This window comes from Mustela lutreola, chromosome 3 (genome assembly GCF_030435805.1).
Source record: "Mustela lutreola isolate mMusLut2 chromosome 3, mMusLut2.pri, whole genome shotgun sequence".
NCBI classification, from domain to species: domain Eukaryota; kingdom Metazoa; phylum Chordata; class Mammalia; order Carnivora; family Mustelidae; genus Mustela; species Mustela lutreola.
The window spans coordinates 103,056,039-103,080,034 of record NC_081292.1 but is presented as its reverse complement, the minus strand read 5'-3'; the positions used below and the strand labels follow the sequence as shown (position 1 = coordinate 103,080,034).

At 40.9% G+C, this 23,996-nt stretch overlaps 1 protein-coding gene across 2 annotated transcripts in view; it reads left to right on the top strand.

Moving 5' to 3' along the window:
* Positions 1–23,996, top strand: part of CNTNAP5 (contactin associated protein family member 5) — an 842,021-nt gene that overhangs the window by 433,814 nt on the left and 384,211 nt on the right. For both annotated transcript variants that reach the window (XM_059166599.1, XM_059166598.1), the window contains exons 9-10: positions 12,909–13,058; positions 15,902–16,073. In XM_059166599.1, the coding sequence (XP_059022582.1) occupies positions 12,909–13,058; positions 15,902–16,073 (322 nt within the window). The remainder of the gene's footprint in view (positions 1–12,908; positions 13,059–15,901; positions 16,074–23,996) is intronic.

Genomic DNA, 23,996 nt, shown 5'->3' with positions numbered 1-23,996 from the left:
CCCCACATGGAAATCGTGGGGCTGCCTTGGAAGAGAGAATACCTTCAAGGTGTCCTTCTGCACAGTGAGACTTTCCATTCCTCTTTTCAGGAATCAGAAAAGATCTATAGGCAAATCTTAAATAAATGAACAAGCATCTGGGCTTTCTACTTTATGCATTTCAAGCTCTCAGTTCTTGACTACATTTCATGAGGTGGCATGTGTCACAGGGACTAGTCCATCTCTCACATCCACACCTGTTCATTGAGCAGTAGATACTTTGTTCTATTTTTTAATGTCAGAAATGGGTGTCACTAAAGACTTTTAGAGAGCTGTTGAGAGTGGAGATTGATATTGTCCAAACTCATCTGAATTATTAAGAAAACGGAACTGTATAAAGGTAAAGAATGCCACCTGCTCTGTTTCTTTGGAGAATCAGGGAGGAATGTTTTGAATTTTGTGTGAAACATTAAAGAATTGAGAGAAAAAGCTGGCATCACTATAATTACCTTAAATGTGATGTGAAACTTCAATGTTATTTTTATTTTTCTGATGTGAGGATGCCCGGAATGAAAATGGAAGAAGTCTGAGGGCTTTAGTCGTTGAAGTTTGAAATCTGCTTTTGCTACTGTGACATTTCTCAAAGTGTTAACTCCCCACTGAAAAGTGAGCCTGGGCAAAGAGCTTGAACTCAGGCTTTGGCATTCTTGGCTATGGAGAATGTGAGTAACTCTTGTTCTGTTAGACCTCATTGTCTTGTTCTGCTAAAGGAGAGACTTGGTGTAAAATTAGTAAAATCCCTTCTAGTCCTTTATATGAGCTCCTGAAGAAGAGCTGAGGTCAATCCTTTTCCTCATTGTCTTCAAGGAAGTCATCAACCCAAGAGCATCTGGGTTTCTTTTGAAAATATGGTAAATGGCCTTCATTGAGGGTATGCAGGGCCATGTCCCCTGTCAGAGATCATGTTTCTCTACTCCCAAAATTGTGGTATATTTTGTGAAGTAAGAAAGCTGAGCTTTGGGGTACCTGGGTACCTGGTTAAATGTCTGCCTTCAGCTCAGCTCATGATCCCAGAGTCCTGGGATGGAGCTCCATGTTGGGCTCCCTGCTCAGCTTCTCCCTCTCCTCTACACTTGTGCTCACTCTCAGTATTCCTGTCTCTCTCTCTCTCAAATAAATAAATAAAATCTTAAAACAAACAAACAAACAAACACACACAAAAAACTGAACTTAGCCTTTGTCATACAATGATTTTGTGAATGAGACTTGGATGTTCCAGAAAGGTCATGCATTTGACTCTCAGTGACATGTATAGTTAGGAGCTAAAGATCCCAATATGAGAAGTTGTTTTGGGGGGAACTTTCTATAAATAGAACTAGAAGAAAGAGAAAGAGAAAGAGTGAGAGAGTGTGTGTGTGTGTGTGTGTGTGTGTGTCTTGGTAAGGGGGTGATCAGAATATATCTTCAAACTATGTTAAGGGTGGAGATATTTTAGGAGAGGAAGCAAGATACAGATGTGACAAGTATCTTTGAGTATGGAATAGACTTTCTTATAGCTGAAGGTTTTTTACATGTTTACATCACTGCAATAAGTAGAACAAGCACCAGTAAAGTCAAATGGCATAAGGACCAGTTTTGATATTCCATTAGAGGAATAATCTATCCAGAGCTTTCCCTAGTACAACTAGAGGCATTAAACTCAGAGTAGAGTTTTCAGGATTAAGGCATGATTGGAACCTGGGAAATGGATGAAGTCTCCAAGCTGAGATGTCAACCTAACAGTTGGGCACAACTGAATGACTATTAGTTGGGAAGATGGAAACTAAAAACCAGTCCACAGGCACAGGACAGAATTCTTGGGCAAGAGGAGACATAACTAGCAAAGAACCAGAAATCAACCAGACACCATTGAAATGTTTTCAGTTAAGGCCAAGAGTTTGTTGAAAAGGCACTCCCAGCTTACCCAATTTAATTCCTAGATACAGGCAACTGTGTTCATAGTATTTCCTCAACCACCTTACAACTTTCGGTATTTCTATATACTGGCTTGAATAGGAAGAATTCTAGAAAGGGCATTCCAGAAGTACCAATTACGCAATCTATTCTAAACAGCTATCCATTATCCACACTTAGGAGACTTCTGGGACTGAAGATAAGATGAAATTCTAGTGGCATAACCTTAGGTCAGCAGCCTTGATGGATGTTTATTTGATTAGTATTTAACACTGACTACTTAAATAAGTCCTACAACTATGGTCAACACCATCCCACTTGCCTTTCAAAATGTATCTCAATTGATATTTTCTCAAGAAACTTTCCCAAATTCAGCCAGATGCCCCATCACCCAGCTTTCTAAATCTTCTCTTATGTAGCATTTGCCCTAAGGATATGTGTATGTGTGTGCATTAGTTTGCTGAAACTACTGAAAGGAAACAGTATAGAGTAGTGACTTAGGAATTTCTTTTTGTATAGTTCATGAGGCCTAATATTCTCATAAGGACACCAGTCACATTGGATATGGGTCCATTCATATAACCTCATTTTACCTCCATTATCTCTTTAAAGGTCCTTGTCTCCAAATACAGAAAATACAGACTCATTCTCAGGTACTAAAAGTAAGGACCTCAGCCTATGAATTCTAAGGAGCACCATTCAGCCTGTAACAATGTAAATTAATCATGTGTCTATTAATTGGTTGTTCATTGTTGTCCTGACTACTTCAGTATAAAGTTTCATGGGAACGAGAACACTGACTTGCTCATCAGTATTTGCCCAAGGCCTATTATAGCACATTCCTGATACACAGATTTTTGATAACTATGTGCCCAAGGTATAAGCAACTGCCTAAATGAATAAACCAGTAGAGTTGACCGCCAAAATGATTCAGAAGGATGTAATTTTAACAGTGAAAGAAGAGTTAGTAGTGATTTTTTAACAAACATTCATGTTACCACAATCTTATGCTGCAGAATGTGTCAAAACCAGAGATGAGCTACACTCAGGGGACGTACTAATTAGATAAAGGCCAGTGGGACTCCCAGAGGTGGAGAGATGGCTGAGGAGCTGCATCCTGCAGGACAGACGTGCTCACCCTGATTAATACTTGTGGCCAGATGGTTTTAGGCTACAGCCCTGCAATTAACAGAGCTGCTCCCCAAATATTGCCCTTTCATTTAAGCCATTTGTATCTAGCCGCCATCTGCACATCAAGGAAACGTGATAACTTTGTGAACTTCCTCTTCTGCTTCAATTAAGTTGTCATTAATGCGTCTGTATTTCAGCTAAGATAATGTTGAAGAGAAAATCCCATTAGCAAGGGCAAATACATAAATAGCCACAGGGCTACGACTGTCACAACAAACTGCTGAGCACAGAGTTCAAGTTTCAGAAGACAGAAATGTGATGAGACATTCCATTTTATGGGAAACTGAGAAATGTCTGAGCTTTGAGATATCTTGTAGAGGTTGGGAATGTTTACCAAAACAGTGATCTCTTGGGCATTTATAGCTTTTTCAAGTCCTAGTAATGGCAGTGGGGTCATTTCATTTCTTAACTTACTCTTCCTTCTTCACCACTCATTCAAAAGAGGAACTGAAGGAGCTAGATTTTTATTGCTACATCAGAACATTCTAATAGTCAAAGGAAGTCAGGAAGTGATCTCACTTCCTTTGCTCTTTCCTATTTTCTGCTTTGATAATTCTCTCATAGAATTCACTTTGCTGCCATTTAATTTAGGAAGATTTTGAGGTATCAGCTCTCTGCTGGCATTATACTCAGACTTGAGGATGGAGGTATTGTCCACCCAGAGCTCATAGGCACAGTTGGAAGGGATGCTCTTGAGGCATTTGTAATGCAAGATGACATATGCTCAGCTTAATATGGGAGCACTGAAGAGAGGAACTTAGATGTGTGAGAAAGGAAGGGCTTTCTAAGGACAGGGGCAACACAGCTTGCTTTTGAAGAATGAATAGATTCTGGCCAATAGAGAGGGAAGGAAAGTATGTGCCAATCAGAGGAGAGAAGTAGGAGATTGAGAAGTATAAGAATCCACAGTTGACTCAGGATAACTGGGTCACAAGGCAAAGAGAACAGACAGAATATAAAGCAGCATTCTGGCAGGAACATCAGATTTTGGGCTGTATCCTGAAGGTGATGGAGAAATATATCTCTGGAGCTCAGCTCACTTTTTACCATGTTGATTTTTGAGCTAAGCGTTCAGGCCTATATCAAGGAAACAAGGGCCATCAACAACAATTCCATCACAACTCCTCTCTGACTCTAGTGGATGGCAAACCGTGGTGTTTTCCTTGCATACCCTGACCAAGAGTTTTCAGGATCCAGGTTACTGTGACATATGCACCAGGCTTTAACAACTAGGAAAGGTTTAACCTGTGATTTATGGGCCATGTACCAGGGAGACCCTGCTGCTGACACTTGGCAATGGAGATTCACCTGGTGAGATGTTCAATCAATCAATGAGCATTTGGAAAGGAGAGGATGCTGCCCTGTTGATGATGAGGTGGATACCAAAACAGAATTCAGACTCTGACCCCCAGGAACTTGTAATCTCATCGGGGTGATGAGACTGGCAGTGATGCATTCTTAATTAATGGTAAAAAGCAGTAAATTATATGAACTAAATGCATAGATCAGACAGCAGATATTATAGGAAGCAGATGTTATAGGAATTTATATTGGTCTGGTAAAGATAAACCTCCTTTGCTCATTTCTTGGTTTATTAACTGATTCACTCAATCATTTGGCACTTATTAAATGCCCTGCACTGTGCTAGATAGAGAGTTTAGTGACTATGATAGAAAGTAAAAAAAAAAAAAAATGTAGGCACCATGGTGGCTCAGTTGGTTAAGTGTCTCACTCTTAATTTTGGCTCAGGTCATGGTCTCAGGACCCTGAGATCGAGCCCCACGTCAGGCTCTGTGCTCAGCAGGGTGTTTGCTTGGAATTCTCTCACTCTCGCTCCTCTTCCTGCTCTCTCTCTAAAAAATATATATATATATATATATATATATATATATATATATATATATATTTATAAATATATATATATATAAATAAAAATATAAATATATATATATTTCCTGTCCCTACAGTTGAGCAGAAGAAGCTCTAGGAAAAATATTGGGTATTGGAGGATAGAAAATGGGCTTGTATACTGGAGATGTGGGAGTAGAGGCAATGATTAGGTAAGTGTATTCACTAGGAGCATAATGGATGCCCTAGCCTAGCTACAATAGGGAATTTGTGTAGGAACATTAGGAAATGGGATTGAAGGACAGGTGGAGACTTGATTATAGCAGGCAAAGATTGTCAGGCTAAGCCTGTGGAGATTCAGTGACCCACTAAAGGACATTTGCTGTGAGGTGCTACTTAGTTCAATCTAGCAAGCTGTCCTGGACCAGAAAGAAGTCAGAGGCTTGGAAAAGAGGGAGCCCATCATAAAAATTCTCAGCTGCAGTGATAAAGGATAGAATAAAGCCTGGAGAGGGAATTTGAAGAAAAATGTGAATTCAGTCTACTGTATAGGGAAGGGTTAATAAAATTTCATAATTGATGGATAAACGGTATCCAAGAAAAACAGAACTGAGGATCTAAATTGTAGCATAATGGTACTAATAATTGTAATATGTTCTTTTACGACATGATTGACATTTTAAGACTGCTTTGTTCAATTATTTATGTATTCCCCACTTTGTTCTCACAAAAATTGAAACTGCTTTTGAACTATTAAGTAAAGGTAGACATGACAGAATGTGGAAAAAGCAGCTGAATTGGGTTTTCTGGAAAAGATAAAGCCTAGAATCTTCTAAGTCAAGCCAGGTAATTCTATCTCCATTTTACAAATGGAGATTAAGAAATCTGTCTAAATTCCTAGAAATTTAGAGAGATTAAGAAATCTGTCTAAATTCCTAGAAATTTAGAGAGATTAAGAAATCTGTCTAAATTCCTAGAAATTATAAGTGGCAGGGCCTTGAGCAAGGGGTACAAGGTGAATAAAAGCATCACAGAAATCTGTGACAAGTTATTTTCAGAGTCGGAAATAGAGTCTCTGGGGACTCTGCTGTGGCTTGAGCTAAATCTCTGCATGTTGATGTGTGGCTCTAACAGTTCATGCTTAGACGTCCTGGGACAGCCCCTCTGTTTTAAGGGTTTTGTACTCAAATCATCAAGAGAGATGCTGAAATTAGACGAAATCTAAAGGGCAAATACCTATTCAGTATTTGAGGGCAAGAGAAATACAGAAAGGAAGAGGAGGTGAAAGAGCACCAAGGCTCTGCAGCCTCCAGAATTATTGAATATGTCATTCTCAACCAACGGAGATTCCCCATCTGCCAACCCCAGCCCCCCCTCCCCCTAAACTCACCCAAGGAACTTTTGTCAGTATCTGGAAACAATGTTGGTGCTGGGAGTAGGGGGCTGTGACTGGCTCTAGTGAGTCAGGGGTGCTGCTAAACATGCTGCACAAGAGGCATAATGCATAATCCCCTACCCCCAACAAAGAATTATCTGGTCCAAATGACATAGTGCCAGTGTTGAAGGACTGACTCTGTTTCAAGGAAAACCTTACTTCCATAAAAAAATTTAGGGTTTTGGTCTTCAGGATATTATTTAACTGCTCTGAATCTCAGTTCTAACAAATGTGAACTATAAGTTGCTGTGAAGTTCTCATACAAAAAGTATTTAAAAAGGCATATTAAGGGGCTCCTGGGTGGCGCAGTCAGTTAAGTGTCCAACTCTTGGTTTCAGTTCAGGTCATGGTCTCAGAGTCCTGAGATCAAGCCCCATGACCAGTTCCACACTCAGCAAGGAGTCTTCTTGAAATTCCCCCTCGCCCTCTGCCCCTCCCTCCCTCTTTCCTTTGCTCTCTCAAATAAATAATTAAATCTTTAAAAATAAATAAAAAGAAAAAAGAAAAGATGTATTAAATGCTCAATGAGATTACCTACCTGGAAAAATAAAATTAAAGTAATTACAATTAGCTAGAATTCCAAGTTAGAGCTAAGCAGACATTCTAAGAAACAGAAGTTGAATGTGTTTTAATTCTTAGAAGCTAGAAGATCTACATAACACCAGGACCAAAGTTTCAACTTCGTATGGTCAAGATAGTGTATTATTTCATGCATAGGAAGTTCCCAGTACAGGGAAGTCCATACAGACAGAAAGCAGATTAATGGTTGACTAAGGCAGGAGGTGAGGGGGTGAAGAGATTAGAGAGGTGATGGCTACATGTTACAGTGTTTCTTTCGGGGTTATGAAATGCTTTAAAATTAATGTTTTGATGGTTGCCTAACTCTGAATAGACTAAAAACAATTAAATTGTGCATTTTAGGTAAACAAATTGCATGGTATGTGAATTTTATCTCAATCAAGCTGTTCCAAAAATACAAATAATGAAACACAAAGTTGAATTCAATGTCAGAAAATAGAGTTTTGCAAAAGAATTGGCCATCGGTTCCTGGAGAATGGCAGGGCTGGCTTTGGAGGGGTGTACAGCAGGAGCTTAGCCTGGGTCCCCCATACCACCTCTTCAATTTTGGCTTCAACTCTGTAACCCCATGAACCTGAGCAGCTCTCTTCCTTTTCATTTTGTACCTATAGCATAAAGACAATAAAACTTGGCCGCCTGGACCATTGTGAGAGTTAGGAATTATACATTTAAAATGTGTGGCACATCACAGATATTCAATATCTTGAGCGTATTATTAGCTATTTTTACAATTTGCCTTCGTTTCAAAAGTTCATTTACAAGTTCAATTGCAAGAAGGGAAACTGATTTTATTTGTTAGTTTGTTTTTTGTTTTCGTGGAGAAAAACTTTTGAGTCTTGGTTCAGATCCTGAGCAAAGGACAGAGCAATTTCTTTAACTCTCTCTATAAAAGATCTTGCCTAGGAGTGCCTTAGGCTGAATTCAGAGACCTGTGAGCAACAGCTTTAACCCATGAGAGCAAGAAGTAAGAAAGAATGAAAACATTTCCTAACCTTTATCTCAACTTAAACAGTTTGTTAGTCTTAAAAAAAAAAAAAAAAAAGTTTACATTTTGTTTTCAGAAACTTTGAAATTTCCACTACTCTTTATTAAGAACAAAAAAAAGAAAAAAAATCTAATCATTCCAGAGCATTCTAGTGTTTTCTCTTTGTAATAATTTTTAACAAAATGGAAATCATAACCACATATACTATATAGTCTCAGTTTTTCTGTTATTGGGATATCACTTGCATTCTTGGACACGGTCATTTTTAATTACTTTATAGTTCATATTAGTAAGTATACCATGTTCAATTTAGCTAACCTGGAAATATTGGTGGTTGTAAATTTTTGGTCTTAGAAATAAATGGCATCATGAACTCTTTTCACTGTAAATCTTGGCTGCAGCTCTTGTACGCTTTTAGGACTAATTCTTTGGATTAAAAATTATGGAAAATGAAGTATGATACTTTTAGGAACTTTTTTTTTTAAAGATTTTATTTGACAGAGAGAGAGAGAGAGATCACAAGTAGGCAGAGAGGCAGGCAGGGGGTGGGGCGGGAACAGGCTTCTTGCTGAGCAGAGAGCCTGATGCGGGGCTCCATCCCAGGACTCGATCCCAGGACCCTGGGATCATGACCTGAGCTGAAGGCAGAGGCTTAACCCACTGAGCCACCCAAGTGCCCCAGGAACTTTTTTTTTCATGTTCGGTATTTTGCTTTCCAGAAAGAATGTACAAAATTATGTTGCCACCAACAATATATGAAATTTCCTATTTCCCTCTCTATCCCCTAACTTGGTATATTGGTTTTTCTTCTTTTTCTAGGGGATGGCAAATATTATTTGACATCACTTACAGAAAATTTGTATTTGTCATTATCCAATGATTTTTCCAGAAATCAAATTCCATATTTTAAGTCTGATCTCCTAAACCATATGAATTCTTAGAACTCCAAAGTCATCCTAATTACATCATTTTACCTCCAGGCGCTTTTCCCCATCAGATATTCCTGGACTCAAAGCTACTGCTTTCCCAGTCTCTCCACTGAAAACTTCTATTCGTTCAGAACTTTTGGTCTCAGGGAGGTTTTCGGAGGAAAGCAACCTGATAAAATTGCTTTTCCCTAATTTCTGAATAATTACTCGGACTTAAACCTGTACTTTTAAAAAGAGAATTCTTAGAAACTAAACCTTGAAGAACCTCCAGAGCTGTTATTTTGTTATATATATATAACATATATAGACATATTTATATGTAATATATATATATATATATATATATATATATATATAAAACATGTATAACATATAAACAGAATGAAGTAGGAAGGAGGACCCAGGCAGAAAGCAGATTTTTAGAAGGAAATATATCACTTTGCTTGCCTTGGAATCTGTTCCCAGCTTCAGCACCTCTAAAACAAGCCTTGTTTTTCCCAGCTTCTTTTCTTCCTCTTCCAAAACCTCAAATGGTTAACTTGTTAACCAGGCTGCACAATGGGCTCTCTGGAGATCTCTGAAACTTCCAAAGCCTGGGGCCACCCTGAAGCCTGCCTTAATTAACCTGGTGTGGGGCCCTGGGACCTGTCTTTTCAGAAGCTCCCCAGGTGCTCCCTTTGTGTGGTCAGCACCAGCACCGGGAACGACTGACCTAATAATTTTCTTCAGAAGAGTGAAGATTTCACATAGGCTCTCCCTGCAGGCATTCAGGACCATGGAGGAAAAGATCCAAAAGATCAAACCAAAAGGAATTGCAGACCAGAGAAAAGAAAAAATGAAAGAAAGAAAAGAAAAAAAGGAAAAAGAAAACAAACAACCAAGCAAACTCTTATTAATAACAATGTGAAAGAGAGCGACATGGGTGTGATGGGGGAAGGGGAGGGGACCCAGAGTCAGAACACAAAAGCCAGCGCTCTGGCCTGGCCACTCACAGGGCTCAGACTTCTTCCTTTAGGCCACATTCATTTGTAAAAGGAGCAGAGGATGTATATCTGATTACTGGGGCTGTCCCCAAGGCCTCTGTTTCCTTCTTCCTTACTGAAGCTCTGATGCTTAGCAGAGCTCTGGGCTCTTAGGGGTTATTTTTTTACATCCTCTAAGTTGGATTAGTTAAGGACTCCTTTTCACCTCCAACAATCTATAGTTTGTCTGCAGATGCAGTATCCTATATTATGCAAATGTATTTCAATCAGTATGCAAATAAGAGTAAAAGGAAGTAAAGACCTACAGCTGGTTATGCCCCCCAAATGCCCCTGCCAGAAGTCAAACGTTCATTACCAGGAAACACCTGACAGAGCCTCTACCTCATTAGCAGAGTCCCTGTGGTTAGGACCCAAACACTGGCTTTTGGGAGGAAGTAAGACTGACAGGTGGAGCAGCCCTTGGGTTCACCCCAAGCAGATGTTCAAGGCTGCAGCATTGACTGCTAGGGAGCTGGCTGGAAATGCAGGAGGGTCTCTTACATCTGGCCTATTGTGAGCAGATGGGACACAGCTGCCTTGGTGCATCACAGCTGGGCCCCCAGCCTGGTGCTGTGCTTCTCCCTGGGCATCTTCTCCAACCATCTGAGGGCTCAGGGGCACAAGCTCTTTAGTAGCTATTGTGAGAAACCCTGCAGACCTTGACTCTGATTTTTAGTGCTTCCTTCCCAGCTGGTTTCTTAGGGACTGCTCCACTAGGCTCTACCAAATCTGATCTCTTTTACCTCTAGGAATAGCTCTTAATCCATCCCTTGCTCTCAATTTGCATTGCTGCTTCTTTGGCTGAGACTCCCATCATTCTGCCTCCTGGGACCAGTGCATGCAATAGGCCCTATCAGTTCTGCTTCCAGCCTTGATTCCTCCCAGCTGTCTTCTGCCATGGGGTCTTTACATATGTATCTCCAGCCATGTTTTTCCCATGCTAAGGACCCCTCGTGGACTCCCATTGTTCTAAAGCAGTGATTTTCACTCCTGGCTATACATTAGAATCACCCAGGAAGCTTTTAAAAAAATTCAAATGCCTAGGGTCCCATCTCCAAGGGTTCTGATGGAATTAGCTTGACTAAAGCATTCTCCAGAATCATTTATTCAAGGAAACTGTGGAAAGCCATTCCTTGTTTGGCATTGCAGGCCCCTAGGTGATTGGATCCATCCTCAGTTACCTTCCTATTGCCCTCTCCTGCTTCTCATTCCAGACCTGTGCTTTTTTGTAGTTTTTCTGTCTCCTGAACTCTTGTTCTATGAGTAGAGAGCTCTTGTGCATTTTTCAGAAACTCCTTGAACCATTTCTGCTTTGAAGCATTTTTAGGATCCTCACATGCCATTACTTAGGTTTTCTTTCTTCTCTTCTCCCATATTACTGCACCAACCAAAATGGCAAGTATTGTTCTTTGCTTGCTTCTCTGTTTATCTCACTACCCTGAACTCAAAGGACAGTGTTCTAACCCTTGTTGCTTACATCTCTTCCATTTAATGAGGGATTATAGGCACCATGTGATGTCTTCATACTTCCAGATGGAAGGGACCACTTCACAGTTGCTGTTCTGTCCATTTGTTTTAGGTAACATTGTTTATTTACAATGTGGCATGAACTGTCCTACATGCACCACTGTATTAACTACTGTATAATTCTCACAATGGCTAGTAAGTACAATCATTTCCTCACTTTGCAGGGAAGAAAACTGAAGCAATAGGAGTAGAAACGCCGCTCAACACACAGCAGGGCACAACAGATGTCTATTGAGTGAAAACATGTGAGGCAATGTGATTTTTTCACAGACACATCTTTGTGACAGGGTTGGTGATTAAGACTTAGTTTCCTTCAGCACGCACCTGACATGAATAGTCTTAATAGATGATATACTTTGTAAAAGGAAATAGTCCCTATCTTTACGACTAATTCCCAAATCAGTTGTCTCAATCAAATAGTCCATCAGGGTAGTATGCACCAAAGACATCAGGGGTGTGAGAACAAGGGAGGACTAACTTGTAATAAACACCTACTATGAGGTGCTTGGGTGGCTCAGTCTGTTAAGAAACCACTCTTGAGTTGGGCTCGGTCATGATCTTGGGGTTGTGGAATCAGAATCTTGCATCGGGCTCTGTGCTGTGAGCAGTCTGCTTCAGATTCTTTCTCCCTCCCCCTCTGTCCCTCTATGCTCTCTTAAAAAAACAAACAAACAAACAAAAAAAAAAACCAAATAAATAAATAAACAAAATCTTAACAACAACAACAAAACCCACCTACTATGCCTGCAACTCTCCTAGAAACTTCCCTGTCTGATCTCAATTGATCCTTTTATAATGACACAAAGTGGGAATTATGATCTTTTCAGATGATAAAGCCAGAGTTCAGGGAAGGCAGGTAACTCAGCCAGTGTCACCTAGTTGAGGAAAAACGTTGGGAATGAACTGATCTGTTACTTCTCTCAAATGGGAGGTTGCCTCTGCCTGGAACAAGAATTTAGTATTCTTCATCTATTTTTGCCTTTAAAAACAGTTTATTTTTTCCTAAAAAAAAAAAAAAAAAGGCAGATAAGGTACTTTTGGAAAACTGTGAGAAAACTGAAGTCACCTATAACCCCACCACCCAGAGATGAAATCACCATGGACATTTGGAATTTTTTTTTCCTTTCAACATTTTACTCTGCATTTATACAGCAAGAGGTCTGTTCACATGGCCCTGCCTTTTATTGTAGTGTACAGAAAAATTTGTGTTTTCCCTTTTGTTCTGAAACCAAATGTATCAGATGCGGTTCAGCCACTTTAGAAATAATAGAATTAGAGCAGTAAACAGAGGAAGAAAGTTGAAGTGTGTGGAAACGTGGGGTTTGTGGTTTAAGTACAGGGACACAAGGGGTGCCTGCTGAGACACACAGGGAGCACAGCAGGGGAGGAGCATGAGCCCCCTTGCTCCAGACCGCCCTACTCAATCAGCCCCATGTGGACCTTTCCTGTTTCTTTTGCAGGAAGCAACTTGAACGATGGCTTGTGGCATTCTGTTAGCATCAACGCCAGAAGGGACCGCATCACTCTCTCTCTGGATAATGATGCAGCATCCCCAGCCCAGGACACCACCCGTGTGCAGATTTATTCTGGAAATAGCTACTACTTTGGAGGTAAATTCCACAGGTTTTGAAAGTAAAAGAGGGAGGAAGAATGCAGTGAACAATTATTTCGCCCTGATTATTATTATTATTCTTGGTTTTTTGGCCAATTAGACCATTCACACATGTATACACACACACACACACACACACACACACACACACACACACACGGGTACCCACTCCCAAGCATGAAATAATGAGAAGCAAACTCTCTGACAGCTGTGCAAATATAAACTATCTAGGTCAGGACAGAGGAAGAAAAAAGAAAAAAAAAAAAACTTTAGCTATAAGAGCTGGTGTTATATAACATGTCCAAAGGAGATTTCTGTAGCTATGCCAAGCTCTGTGATCACATTGGTAAGGAGAAAGTCAGCTGAAAACTTGGAGAATATGTACCAACAGTCAGCAATACGTGCAAAAGGAAAAATCCAGGCAGAAAGGCAAAACCAGCAAGTTCAGCTGTCTAGGCTATTCCTCTACCGCTTTACTCTCTGAATCCCCTATCTGTTCCTTCCTTCCTGACATCCCTGGAGGCCATGTCCATGAAGTGGGGCTCTACATATGGGAAAGGTCTAGAAGGCCCATGAACCTGTAGCTTCACATGGAGCTGACGGTACAGATCCAGCTCTTTCTATTGCAAGGTGAATCCTAGGGACCTTCCCAATGAAACACAGGGCAAACTGGAAAGGATGAAAAATATATAAATAGGAATTTACTGCATTTTTATGGGTGCGTGTGCATCTGTATTTAGTTTTTTTTAAGGCATTTCTTTCATGAAAAATATTAGTATCTAATTTCCTAGTCATCTGTTTGCATTAGACAAACAGTCACTGAGAGTAATCTCAATCTCTGTCTGACCTTGAGTGAGACACTGATGGCCCCTGAACTTCTTTATCGAGGACATGGGGAAGCAGAGCCAAATTACTGGAAGACTGCAGTAAGGGCAGGGTGTACGTGTATAGCACAGTTCTCCCAACACGGCAAGGAATGGACAAAATGGCTTTGACTTTTGCAGATATGGGCATGGACTGGACCAGTTATCAGGTTGCTAATTCTTTTTCTGTTAGGAAACTGAAGGGAATTATTATGTAAAGTTATAAAGTACAGTCTCTCAAATAGAATTTACAAATCACTTCTCTCATGTGATGACACGTGGTTAAGCCTTGAAATACAAATGGGCATTGCATAAATGTAACATATGCATCTGGACATCCTGGAAGAAATGAAGCGTAGGGCAATACTTTTGTGGTTTGATTTTAAGACCCCATGAAGGGCCTCTGTCCTCCATTCTAAATCTTCTCCATGTATGCAAGGACAATGGATTCCTCCAAGAAGAGAGAACTTCCATTCGCTGTACATGGTTTATGGGTCTTACCTCATTTAATTCGTGGGGTAACTTTGTGAGGTAGGCAATTTTAGCCCCATTTCACAGATAATAGGACTGCGGTTTGTTGAAATGAAATCATTTGTGCAAATATTAGAACTCACCCCTAAGTCCGTGGTGTCCACAAACCACTAGTTTGGGACAGCAAGAAGATGCTAGCGAATGTAGCATAAAGGCTACCAAAGAAGGGCTCTTGGGGGCCCCAAAGATACATTTTACAGACTGCATCATTTTTGCATCACATTCAATGTTTCCCCAACAAAGAGAGAGAAGCATTCTTGTACTTATTTCTGGGGAAAACAGTGTTCAATAATGATGGCATCTGAAATGTCTCAAAGGGAAAATGTGTGCCTTCCCCAAGTTTAGAGGGCACTGGGTTTAGAAGGGGAAGGTTTATCTGTGATAAACAGTATTTAAACAATATTTAAAGAAGCGCCCCACATGTAGATTGTAAACTTAAGGAAAGTGAAAAATGAGTTTGAGTAATAATAGCTTACATAAATTCTCTCTACAGCTTCAATTAGAACTTGTAGCATCTCTCTTCACTTTATAGTGTGCCTGTAAGCTGTTAGCCAGCTGCTGGGCTTCTGCCCAACAGTGACTGTCTATTAGAAATGGCTGAAATAATTCCCAATTATTTATGGGTTATTGCCATGTTTTCAAGCTTGCATTCCCATATGCTCTGAACCTATTAAAACCATCAGGATGGAGTTTATAAAGAGCACAAGCACTCGTATACCTACGTTACTCTGTACCTGTCTTAATGAGAAGCAGATATGCCCTAGTTGCTAGCTATGTTAAATCAGTGTAATAGATTTTTTTTTAAGAACACTCTTTAAAAAGGTACAGTGTTAACCTTTCATGTGTGCTATTACAGCCCTATAACTATGTGCGTTTAAACCCCTGGTTCCTTTGGCTCTGGGATTTGCTTTGCACAAGTCTTCAAAATTCCAGTTACGTTCCTATGTGTACCTTTCTCAGGAACTAAGCCTGTTAATACTAACAATTAACCAGACAATTACTCTGCCACCATCTTTACCCAAAGCGTAATTTCTTTTGAAAGTGTAATTCAGAATTGAATTGTGCATTTAGAGCGTGTTTTGAGACAGAACCAACATTCCCAAGAAGTGATAATGTGTTGCCTCCTTGGGGTGAGTGAAGTATACCATGCAACAGAATGGTGGGTAGCTTACTGATAGGCAAAAAGAAATAAGAATGAGATAAATGTTAAAGTAGTGGTATTCCCTTTAACATATTTTGTTTTCTGTTCTGTACAGCGATTGAGTATGCCCCATTTTGTACCAATTCCTTCTCTGAGAATGCTAGGATTTACAACAAAAATGCGTGCACTGCTGTGAATGAAAAAGCCCCCAAATAATTAGACCTCCAGGTCCTCCATCAATAGGTCGCCAAAGCAATGACTGATCATTTCAGTATTCTTCTTCATTTTTTTTTCTCTGTCCCACAGGGTGCCCCGACAATCTCACCGATTCCCAATGTTTAAATCCCATTAAGGCTTTCCAAGGCTGCATGAGGCTCATCTTTATTGATAACCAGCCCAAGGACCTCATTTCAGTTCAGCAAGGTTCCCTGGGGAATTTTAGTGATTTACACATTGATCTGTGTAGCATCAAAGACAGGTAATTATGGTCTCTTCTCTGTTCTCCCGCCCTCTTCCCATTCTCACTGTTCTAAATATGAGTTTCTTTAAGCAAAATTCTAATCCACTGACATTAGCCACATTAGACATAATTGAGTCGCCTAATGGAAAATATTTCTGAAAGGATTTCAGGCCCAGAGAAAAATGGTTTAAATTAGTTGAGTCTCTCTTCCTGTTGACTTGCAGTAAATGGGATATGCAAATTAAATCAAAATACAAATTTGTGACAGGATTAAAATTTTATGCATAAACAACATTTGATTAGTTTGAAGTTATGAGTAAAGCCTAAAGGAGGGAGGGATTACTTTTCTCTTAAACCATTTTTATTCTCTATTGCAGTGAGTGTCCCTTCTAATGAGGGCAGGTGAGCATCAGGCCCTCAGGGTCTAGACCAGAGGTTCAGATGGTGCCAGGGGTGATTCCTGGGGTGGTTGACCTTTGCTGTTGCTACCCCTAACCCACTGCTTCTTTGGCCCAGAAGAGAGTAGGCAGCAGAGAGAGAGAATCCACACTTATACTCTGCAACCCACAAATCTAGCAGAAGCTTGGTTTCTCTCTTTATTTTTTTCTGGGCTCTGACTCCTCTTATATTTAAAGTTTCTAGGTTCAAAGACCTGCTGCAGGAAGTTAAAGATTCTGAATTTTCAACCAGGTTTATCATGCTCTCCACGTTTTATCTCTAGTACTTACTTCTTTCATTCTCACAATTTTGCTCATTCCTGTCAAAATAGCACTTATTAAATGGGTGAATAATATGTGTCTAGTGCTTGCCTATGAGGTGGTGATACAGGGTTCTCTGCTCATGTCTCATTGGGGAATAAATTAGCTATTAGGCACCCATGAAGTGCACCCTTATTTGTGGGACATATGGCAACTGCAACTCAGTCTGACCTTGTGAAGAATGAGGTCAAAAAGGATTTTAGGAAGTGGTGCTGAGCTGGATCTTAAGGAACCAGTAAGACTTGGCTGAGGAGTGGAGAGGAGGTGCTGGGATAAGATAGGTTCTCTGGACGCAGTGTCAGAAATGACAGAGAAGTAGGAGAAATCATGGCTGGCAAGTATTTCATCAATTCAACGTGCCGATTTTTCATTTTAAAATCTCTAATGCTGGGATGCATTTTATAACTGATGGTGTATCATCGTTCAATCAGCATTTCTTTCTTAGTGGCATATAAAATAATGGTATGTCTTACAATGAAGAGTGACTTAGAGTCAACAAAATATAGGTTGGTGGGGGTGTAAGGTGGTCATGGTAGTGGAGTATGTAGTGTGAATGTGGTTAGAGATGGGGGCCAGTCGCCACTATGAAGAAATTTGTGTGCCTGTGGGATGTGGCCTCATGTGCTAGGTGAGAATCAAAAAGGAAGGTATGAAACTTGCTTCCTATAAAGAGTACTCAGGAAAAAGTAAGAAGGATAGATTGGAAGAGAACCAGCCCATGCTGGGAAGGTAACTGCCTCTGTCTAGGGGAGCAATGATGAGAAGTAGCAGGTGCCTCTTCTGAGCAGCACAGAAATCAGCTCTGCAGGTTATAGTCTCCGCTGATGCTCGGAATGACCAATATAATTTGATGGAGCTTTATGTACACGTTTCTCTGTTAATACCACGACACATGGGATCCTCAGCAAATCACACAGACTTCCTGGCTCTTCTGCTTCATTTTTTTTTTTCTTTTTTTCTATTTGACCAGCTGGAAAAGTGGGTAATAAAATGTGTGCTTCATTAGAATATGCTAGCTTAGAGATCTCAGAATAAAAGATACTACACAGAATGGTTGCCACCCCTATAGTCTTTATTAACAACGAGGGGAAGCGTCCAACTTCATCAGCCAGCAGAGCCTTTTGCAAAGTGGAGTTCAATAGAGGGAACATTTATCAATAGGGATCTCTTATGATACCTTAATTTCTAATCAAGGATGCTCTCATTATTTTCGATTACATGAAAGTCATTGCCATCTATACTGCATCATTACTTTTGTGTAATTGTGGTCTGTATAATTGTATTACATACAATTGTGTTTTGGTTAATTGTATAATAAGGGGTTGTGTTTAGTTTAGTGAGTAAATGGTACGTTTGTCTTGATTTACCAGACAGCGCCTCTAACAGAAGGGGATACTGTGGTAAAAGGCTTTGCTTGATTGTTTCTTGAACTTATATTTAACATTTGTTGCAGAGGATAAGAGTTAAAAAACAGGTGGGTTCTAAGTTGTGTGTTTTATTTTTAATGTATTTGTTAATTGAACTTGATTTAAGAGCAAATGCAAAGTCTTTGTTTAGACAGAGTTTGCCACTTGGAGGGATAGGGTGGGGTGGAAGAGGTTGGGGTAGAGAAGCCTGGTTCTGTGCGTGAGTATGTTTTCTCTTGGCTGTGTTTTTTCTTAACTGCGCTCCATTCAGAAAAGTCCAAGGAGAATAGCATTTTATCTGACCTAAGAGTCTCCTCTCTCCCAGACTCAATTTTCTGCCCCTTCATCTTTGCCTGTAGAAACCCAGGCCTCCTTCTGGCCTCTCTATGGTTGCCTGCCCAGCCCTCCATCTCCCTCAGAGTGAGCCGACCTGGCTGGCCAGAGGGAGTCTGCCTTCTCAGTGTCCTTTGAGGCTCTCAGTGTCAGTCACTGTGGGAAAACCAAGGTAGCATTTATAGAAGAGACACAAACATTCCAAAATTGCAAGAGCTTCCTCTAATGGGGGTCCCTTACGCCATTTGCCTTTGAGGGGGTGCCTCTGTTGCCCAGCCTGAGCAAATTCACAAACCAGCCATGAGACAATGCTGGTAACAGCTGGGAGAATCCCTTCTCAGGGATTAAGGAATCTAAACTAACAATTTGTATTTCAATCATGGACCAATTATCAAGCCTTCTGATCTCAGGGAAGAAAGGAAGTGGAGTAAGTGGCCTGCACCCCAGTCTGGCAGCAAAGAGGGTTGGCTTTAGGATGCACCATCTGTACAACTGCCCAATACCTGACAGTCCAACAATGAGTTAGGAGAAGGAGAAAGGGCAGCTTTTTAGGAATCACATTTGGGACAAGACAGCATTCCTAGCAGACCCCATGCACTTTCAATAGTCTTTCTAAGCTTCTAAAATATGATGTCCATCTACTATCCGTCCTCTGTGAACTGAATCTTCAACCTCACATTTTCCACACCCTAGACCCCTGTACTTATCTCTTGCAACCCTCTTGGCAAAACATGATATTCTAAACTACATAGAGTGAAGTCACCCTTAATAAATGCTTCATTCCATGAATGGCTTTATCATACCCTCAGGTACTCAACCTCATAGATAGGGATTGAGGGAATGAGTGAGGCAGTCTTATGTATATACTTGGGTAGTGTAAGACGTGGTACGAGCTGCCGAAGCCCTGGTGATACAACGCCATCAGTGTCCCCATTTTTTACACAGGGTAAACTAAGACCTGGAGACATATGCCACTTTTTCCATGGCCACAGGATTGAACTTGTGGCTCAGAGTTAAACACTACCAGGTTTGCTCCCTTGTACTTCTACGCAGCAGGCACTGACCTGGAAATGGCAGTCATTGTGTGTCTGTGGCTTTTACACAAGCAACGCCATCTTCTGCCAACCATATAAAAGTTTTTCAGGGATAATCAATATATTCATTCTTTGAAAACACCGGGTGCCTAATGAGATTTTGTTTAGAAGGGGGACATTCAAAGTGGCATGTGGTGCCAGGTGCGTGGTTTCTGAGTGAAGTAAATCCTGGTGATCCAGGTTAGGAAGTGCCTCTCCCTAGGATTTTTGTGGCAAGATCTACCAAGTCACTTTGGAGGAGCCATTCCAGTCCTGCTGAGTTCAAAATCCAGGGCAGGAGAAGCAAATGACCAAATGTTGTCTACAGATTTGATTGGAAGACTGGATCCAAGGTGTGAAGCCAAACTTGGAGGAGCAAATAGGGAAACTGTCTGAGGTGAGGGCAGGTGGAAGTCACACCTAGGCGGATTCATTAATCTCTGGGCAGGTGGCAGCAAATTTGAGAGGTGATAGAATGTGTTTAATTCCCAGTGTACTACTTACCAGCTTGAGATACAATACATATTATTTAACCTTTTTGTTTCTGTGTCTTCTTTTGTAGAACCAAGATCATAAAACTTACATTCACAGTGAGAGTTAAATGAGACAGTGTGAGAAATCAGGTTCATAGCTGTATGTCTAGTAAACAGTAGCTACTCAGTAAATGTTCTCCAGGTCAATTTCCATAATCAAAGATTTGCTAGCTCTCTAGATTCCAGCTTTCTAGCTCTCTAGAAAGGAGAAGGCTCAGGTCTCTTTTTGAAGTTCCTCAAGCCCAACATGGCCACGTAATCCCCATAGTTTCTGGGATGGATCCCCATATATACACCTCATACATGTCCTCAAGTCAGTCTGTTCAGTTACTTGGACTTTGCACTTTGATTTCCACAGAGATGCTCTCTGGGCTACCAAGAGACATTCATTAGGAAGGTGTCCATCAATTTGGGTTCCAAGGTTGCAGTCTGTGGATTCTCCTAAAGCATTGCTTCTCAGGGCCTGGATAGGAAAAGGAAAGCATGTGATCGATATACCAAGGGCACAGAATTTAAGACAGTCCTCATTTCCTGGTTCATGTACCTGTGGACCCCGAATTTACATAAACCTGGAAGTGAGTGCTTCATTAAGTTTTGCAGGCAAATTCCAGCATGTTTACATCAGAATGATGGGAGGGATACTTAAAAACCAAATTACTGGGCCCTATCCCTAGAGTTTCTGATTTTACTATGGTGGGCCAGAGGATATTCATTTCTAACAAATTCCAGGGCGCTGGTGGGCTGGTCCTGGGACAGACTTTGAGTACTACTCCCTTAAAACCTCCGACCCTGAAGGTCAAGGTATTGTATAGATTCTGTACAAAAGTGGTGTAGGTGTGGGGAAGAGGGATGGCTCTTGCCCCCACTGGACACCCAAGCAGTTGTCCTTCTGATCAGAATCTCATCAGGTCTCTGAAAATTTCCAGCAGCTCTGTCTCAATGTCCATCTCCAAAGGGGTGCTGAAATCAGTCCCTGGGAGACTATTGGTGGGTGGGCACAATTAAATTCCATCTGCCTCCAGATTATCCTGGTTCTTGTCACTCAGCTTCTCCCCTCTTTACCTTTACAAACAAATTTTTTTGGAATGTAAATGAAAATAGTTGGAACTTCAGTAGTGCCTGAGCAAAGGGATATTTTGATGTGGAGGGAGTATGGGTCTTAGAATGCCTGCAGCTGCCAACGAACATCTTTGTCTTTGTGTTATCTGGGGGACAGTTGACTTGTTGGCCTGCTGGAAGTTACAGCTCCAATCTTTCTCCCTCTCCCTAAGCCTCACACCCTGTGGGTGGTGGTGGTGCCATTCTACTGAGAGTGACTCCACCCTCCAAAGCATATTGCTCCACACCTTTATAAAGACTGATAGAGACTGATTCATCTGGTCTTCTGGTGCCTGGCAAAGGGTCTCCATGGTTGTGGGTCGCATTTCCTGCCTCTCTTCCTCACAGAGTGATGGTATTGAGGAACCGTCCTCAAAGATCATCTGGCTCTGGTTTTGCATAGAAGGTAATGGAAGTCAAAGCAGAGGGTGACAAAGCCAGCATGGAAGTTGGGTCTTTGCTATTGTATCCTACGGAGACTTTTTTGCTTTGACCCTTTTAAAACAAAACGATTTGTTTGTTCCAGTGAGAAAATCACATATGAAACTCTGCTTTAAAATGTCTTGCACCAGATAAGTTATGAAATATGGCTTCTCACTCCCTAACCACTTCCTTTTCCCCCAACATACATTCATTTAAGAAAAGCATCTGCTAAACTCTCCGGTCAAGATTCTTACCTTCTTGGTTCAGAGTTTGGAGTGTTGTAAACACTGAGGGTGGAGAAGCATTATTTTGGATGACCTCTCATAAACAGACTTATGCTAAAAACCCACTCTGTGTGTAGGAGTCTGTTAAAAACAGTAGGATATATAAAAAGATTACATTTCATGGTAATGCATATGTTTTAGTTCTTCTCTAAAATTGAAAGCCTTTTCATTGGGTGCCAGAAAAGCCATTGTAAGGCCAATGCCCACACAATGTGAGCTTCTAACTCTAAAGTGAGAAATGCTACAATATGGTGTTCTCCTTTAAATCATGGGATGGAGCCAACATCAAAACAAGAGCACTTCTGGTGTTTTTATTTATCATTGTAAGTTGATTTCATGGAGGAAAAGAAAGGTTATAGTTTATATAATAGATACTGAGTAAACATTCTCTAAGTATTTCATTTAATTCTTTCTGCAGTCCTGCAGTCCACAAGAGTGCTTCTCAAAGTGCGGCTCCCAGACCTGCACCTGGCAACCTGTTAGATGGACATATTCTCATGTCCCAGCCCATACCTTCTGTATCAGAAACTGGGGGAAGGGGAGCAACCTGAGTTTTAAAAGCAGCCCCCCATCACCACCCAGAGATTCTGATGCAAATTCAGATTTGAGAATAATGGGGTTGCTCTATTATTATTATTTTAGGGATAAAACCACCCCTGCTTAGGAAAGTTCAGTAAGCTGCCTAAGGTCACATTTTTCGTATTTGGTGGAGCCAGAACTCAAATCCAGATTTTGGTGATTCTTCAATCCATAGAGAGGTAGAGGGCCTATTGCTGAAAGGCCAGAGAAAGAGGTGAGATGTGCTCAGTCATTCAGATCAAGTCAAGGAAATATCACTGAGGAAATAAGACTTCAAGAGCTTGATGGGTGGGCTGGGCTTAGGGAGGTCAGGCAAGGCTGTTTCAGGTGGGGTGGAGTGCATGATGCTGGGACTGAGAAAGGGTGAGGTGCTGGGTGTTTGTTTGCTTGTGTGGGAAAAGCTGCACTGGCATCACTGGATAAAAGAGAATTTAAAGTCAAAGCCATAGGGAATTTGCAGCAAATAAAACACATTAAAATCTGAATAACAGACTATGTTAATAGTTAATCCTAAAAAATGTTTACTGCGTACCAAGACATTTTTACGTGTGTGAGTTTGTGTGTATGTGTGTGTGTGTTATCCTCACAATAACCCTATGATGTGGGTAATATTATTAACTTTGTTGTACAGGATGAAATTGAGACAGAGTGACACTAAGTAACTTATCCAGGGTCACACAGGGAATACATGGCAGAGCCTGGCTACAAACCGATGAGTCTCATTGAAGAGGTTTGGCCTCTCCTTGCACTTAACCACTTCTAACTTTGTAGTTAGGAGGCATCCTATATTCTTCATCAGGATTGCAAAGTAGACAATGATGTGCTTTCATCTTGTGTCCTAGTCGTGAAGCTGGTTTATTTCTGCAGGAATAGATGGACTCCCAAAGGTATCTGAAGTGTTATACCCTAGCAGCTAATTGCCACAACCTTGTGACAAGCACACGGATGCTCAAAGAGCTTAAAGTCTCCACCTTGATATCTTTGGCCTGGTTAGGGAAGGGAGGAGCCTCAGAACTTACTCGGAATGATTGCCTTGAGGAGGCAGATTTTGAGTGGATCTGTTTTAAGCACCTTTCATCTAGAAAATACTGATTTACTCAACCACTTATTAAATGAGGGTTATTCTCCCTATCACCTATGTTATAATTCTTTGAAAGTCAGGGGAAAGAAGGACATTGGAGAAATATGGAACTTGGCTTTGATTTGAATAAGTCGCTGTGAATGAGTACATCTGTGTTCTGTTACCAAACTCATCTCTCTCTCCCCTTGTTTTTACAAGAAAAGCAGATCACTGTCTTGATGAAATGGTACTTCTCTACTTGTGCATGAAGAAGGGCACCAGGGCACCTTTGATTCATGGAAAACACAGAGTGCCAACAAAGCCAAAGGTGGCACTTCCTTCTGTCCTATCAGAAGGTGGTGAGACTGGCTGTTCCCTCACCAACCAGTATTCT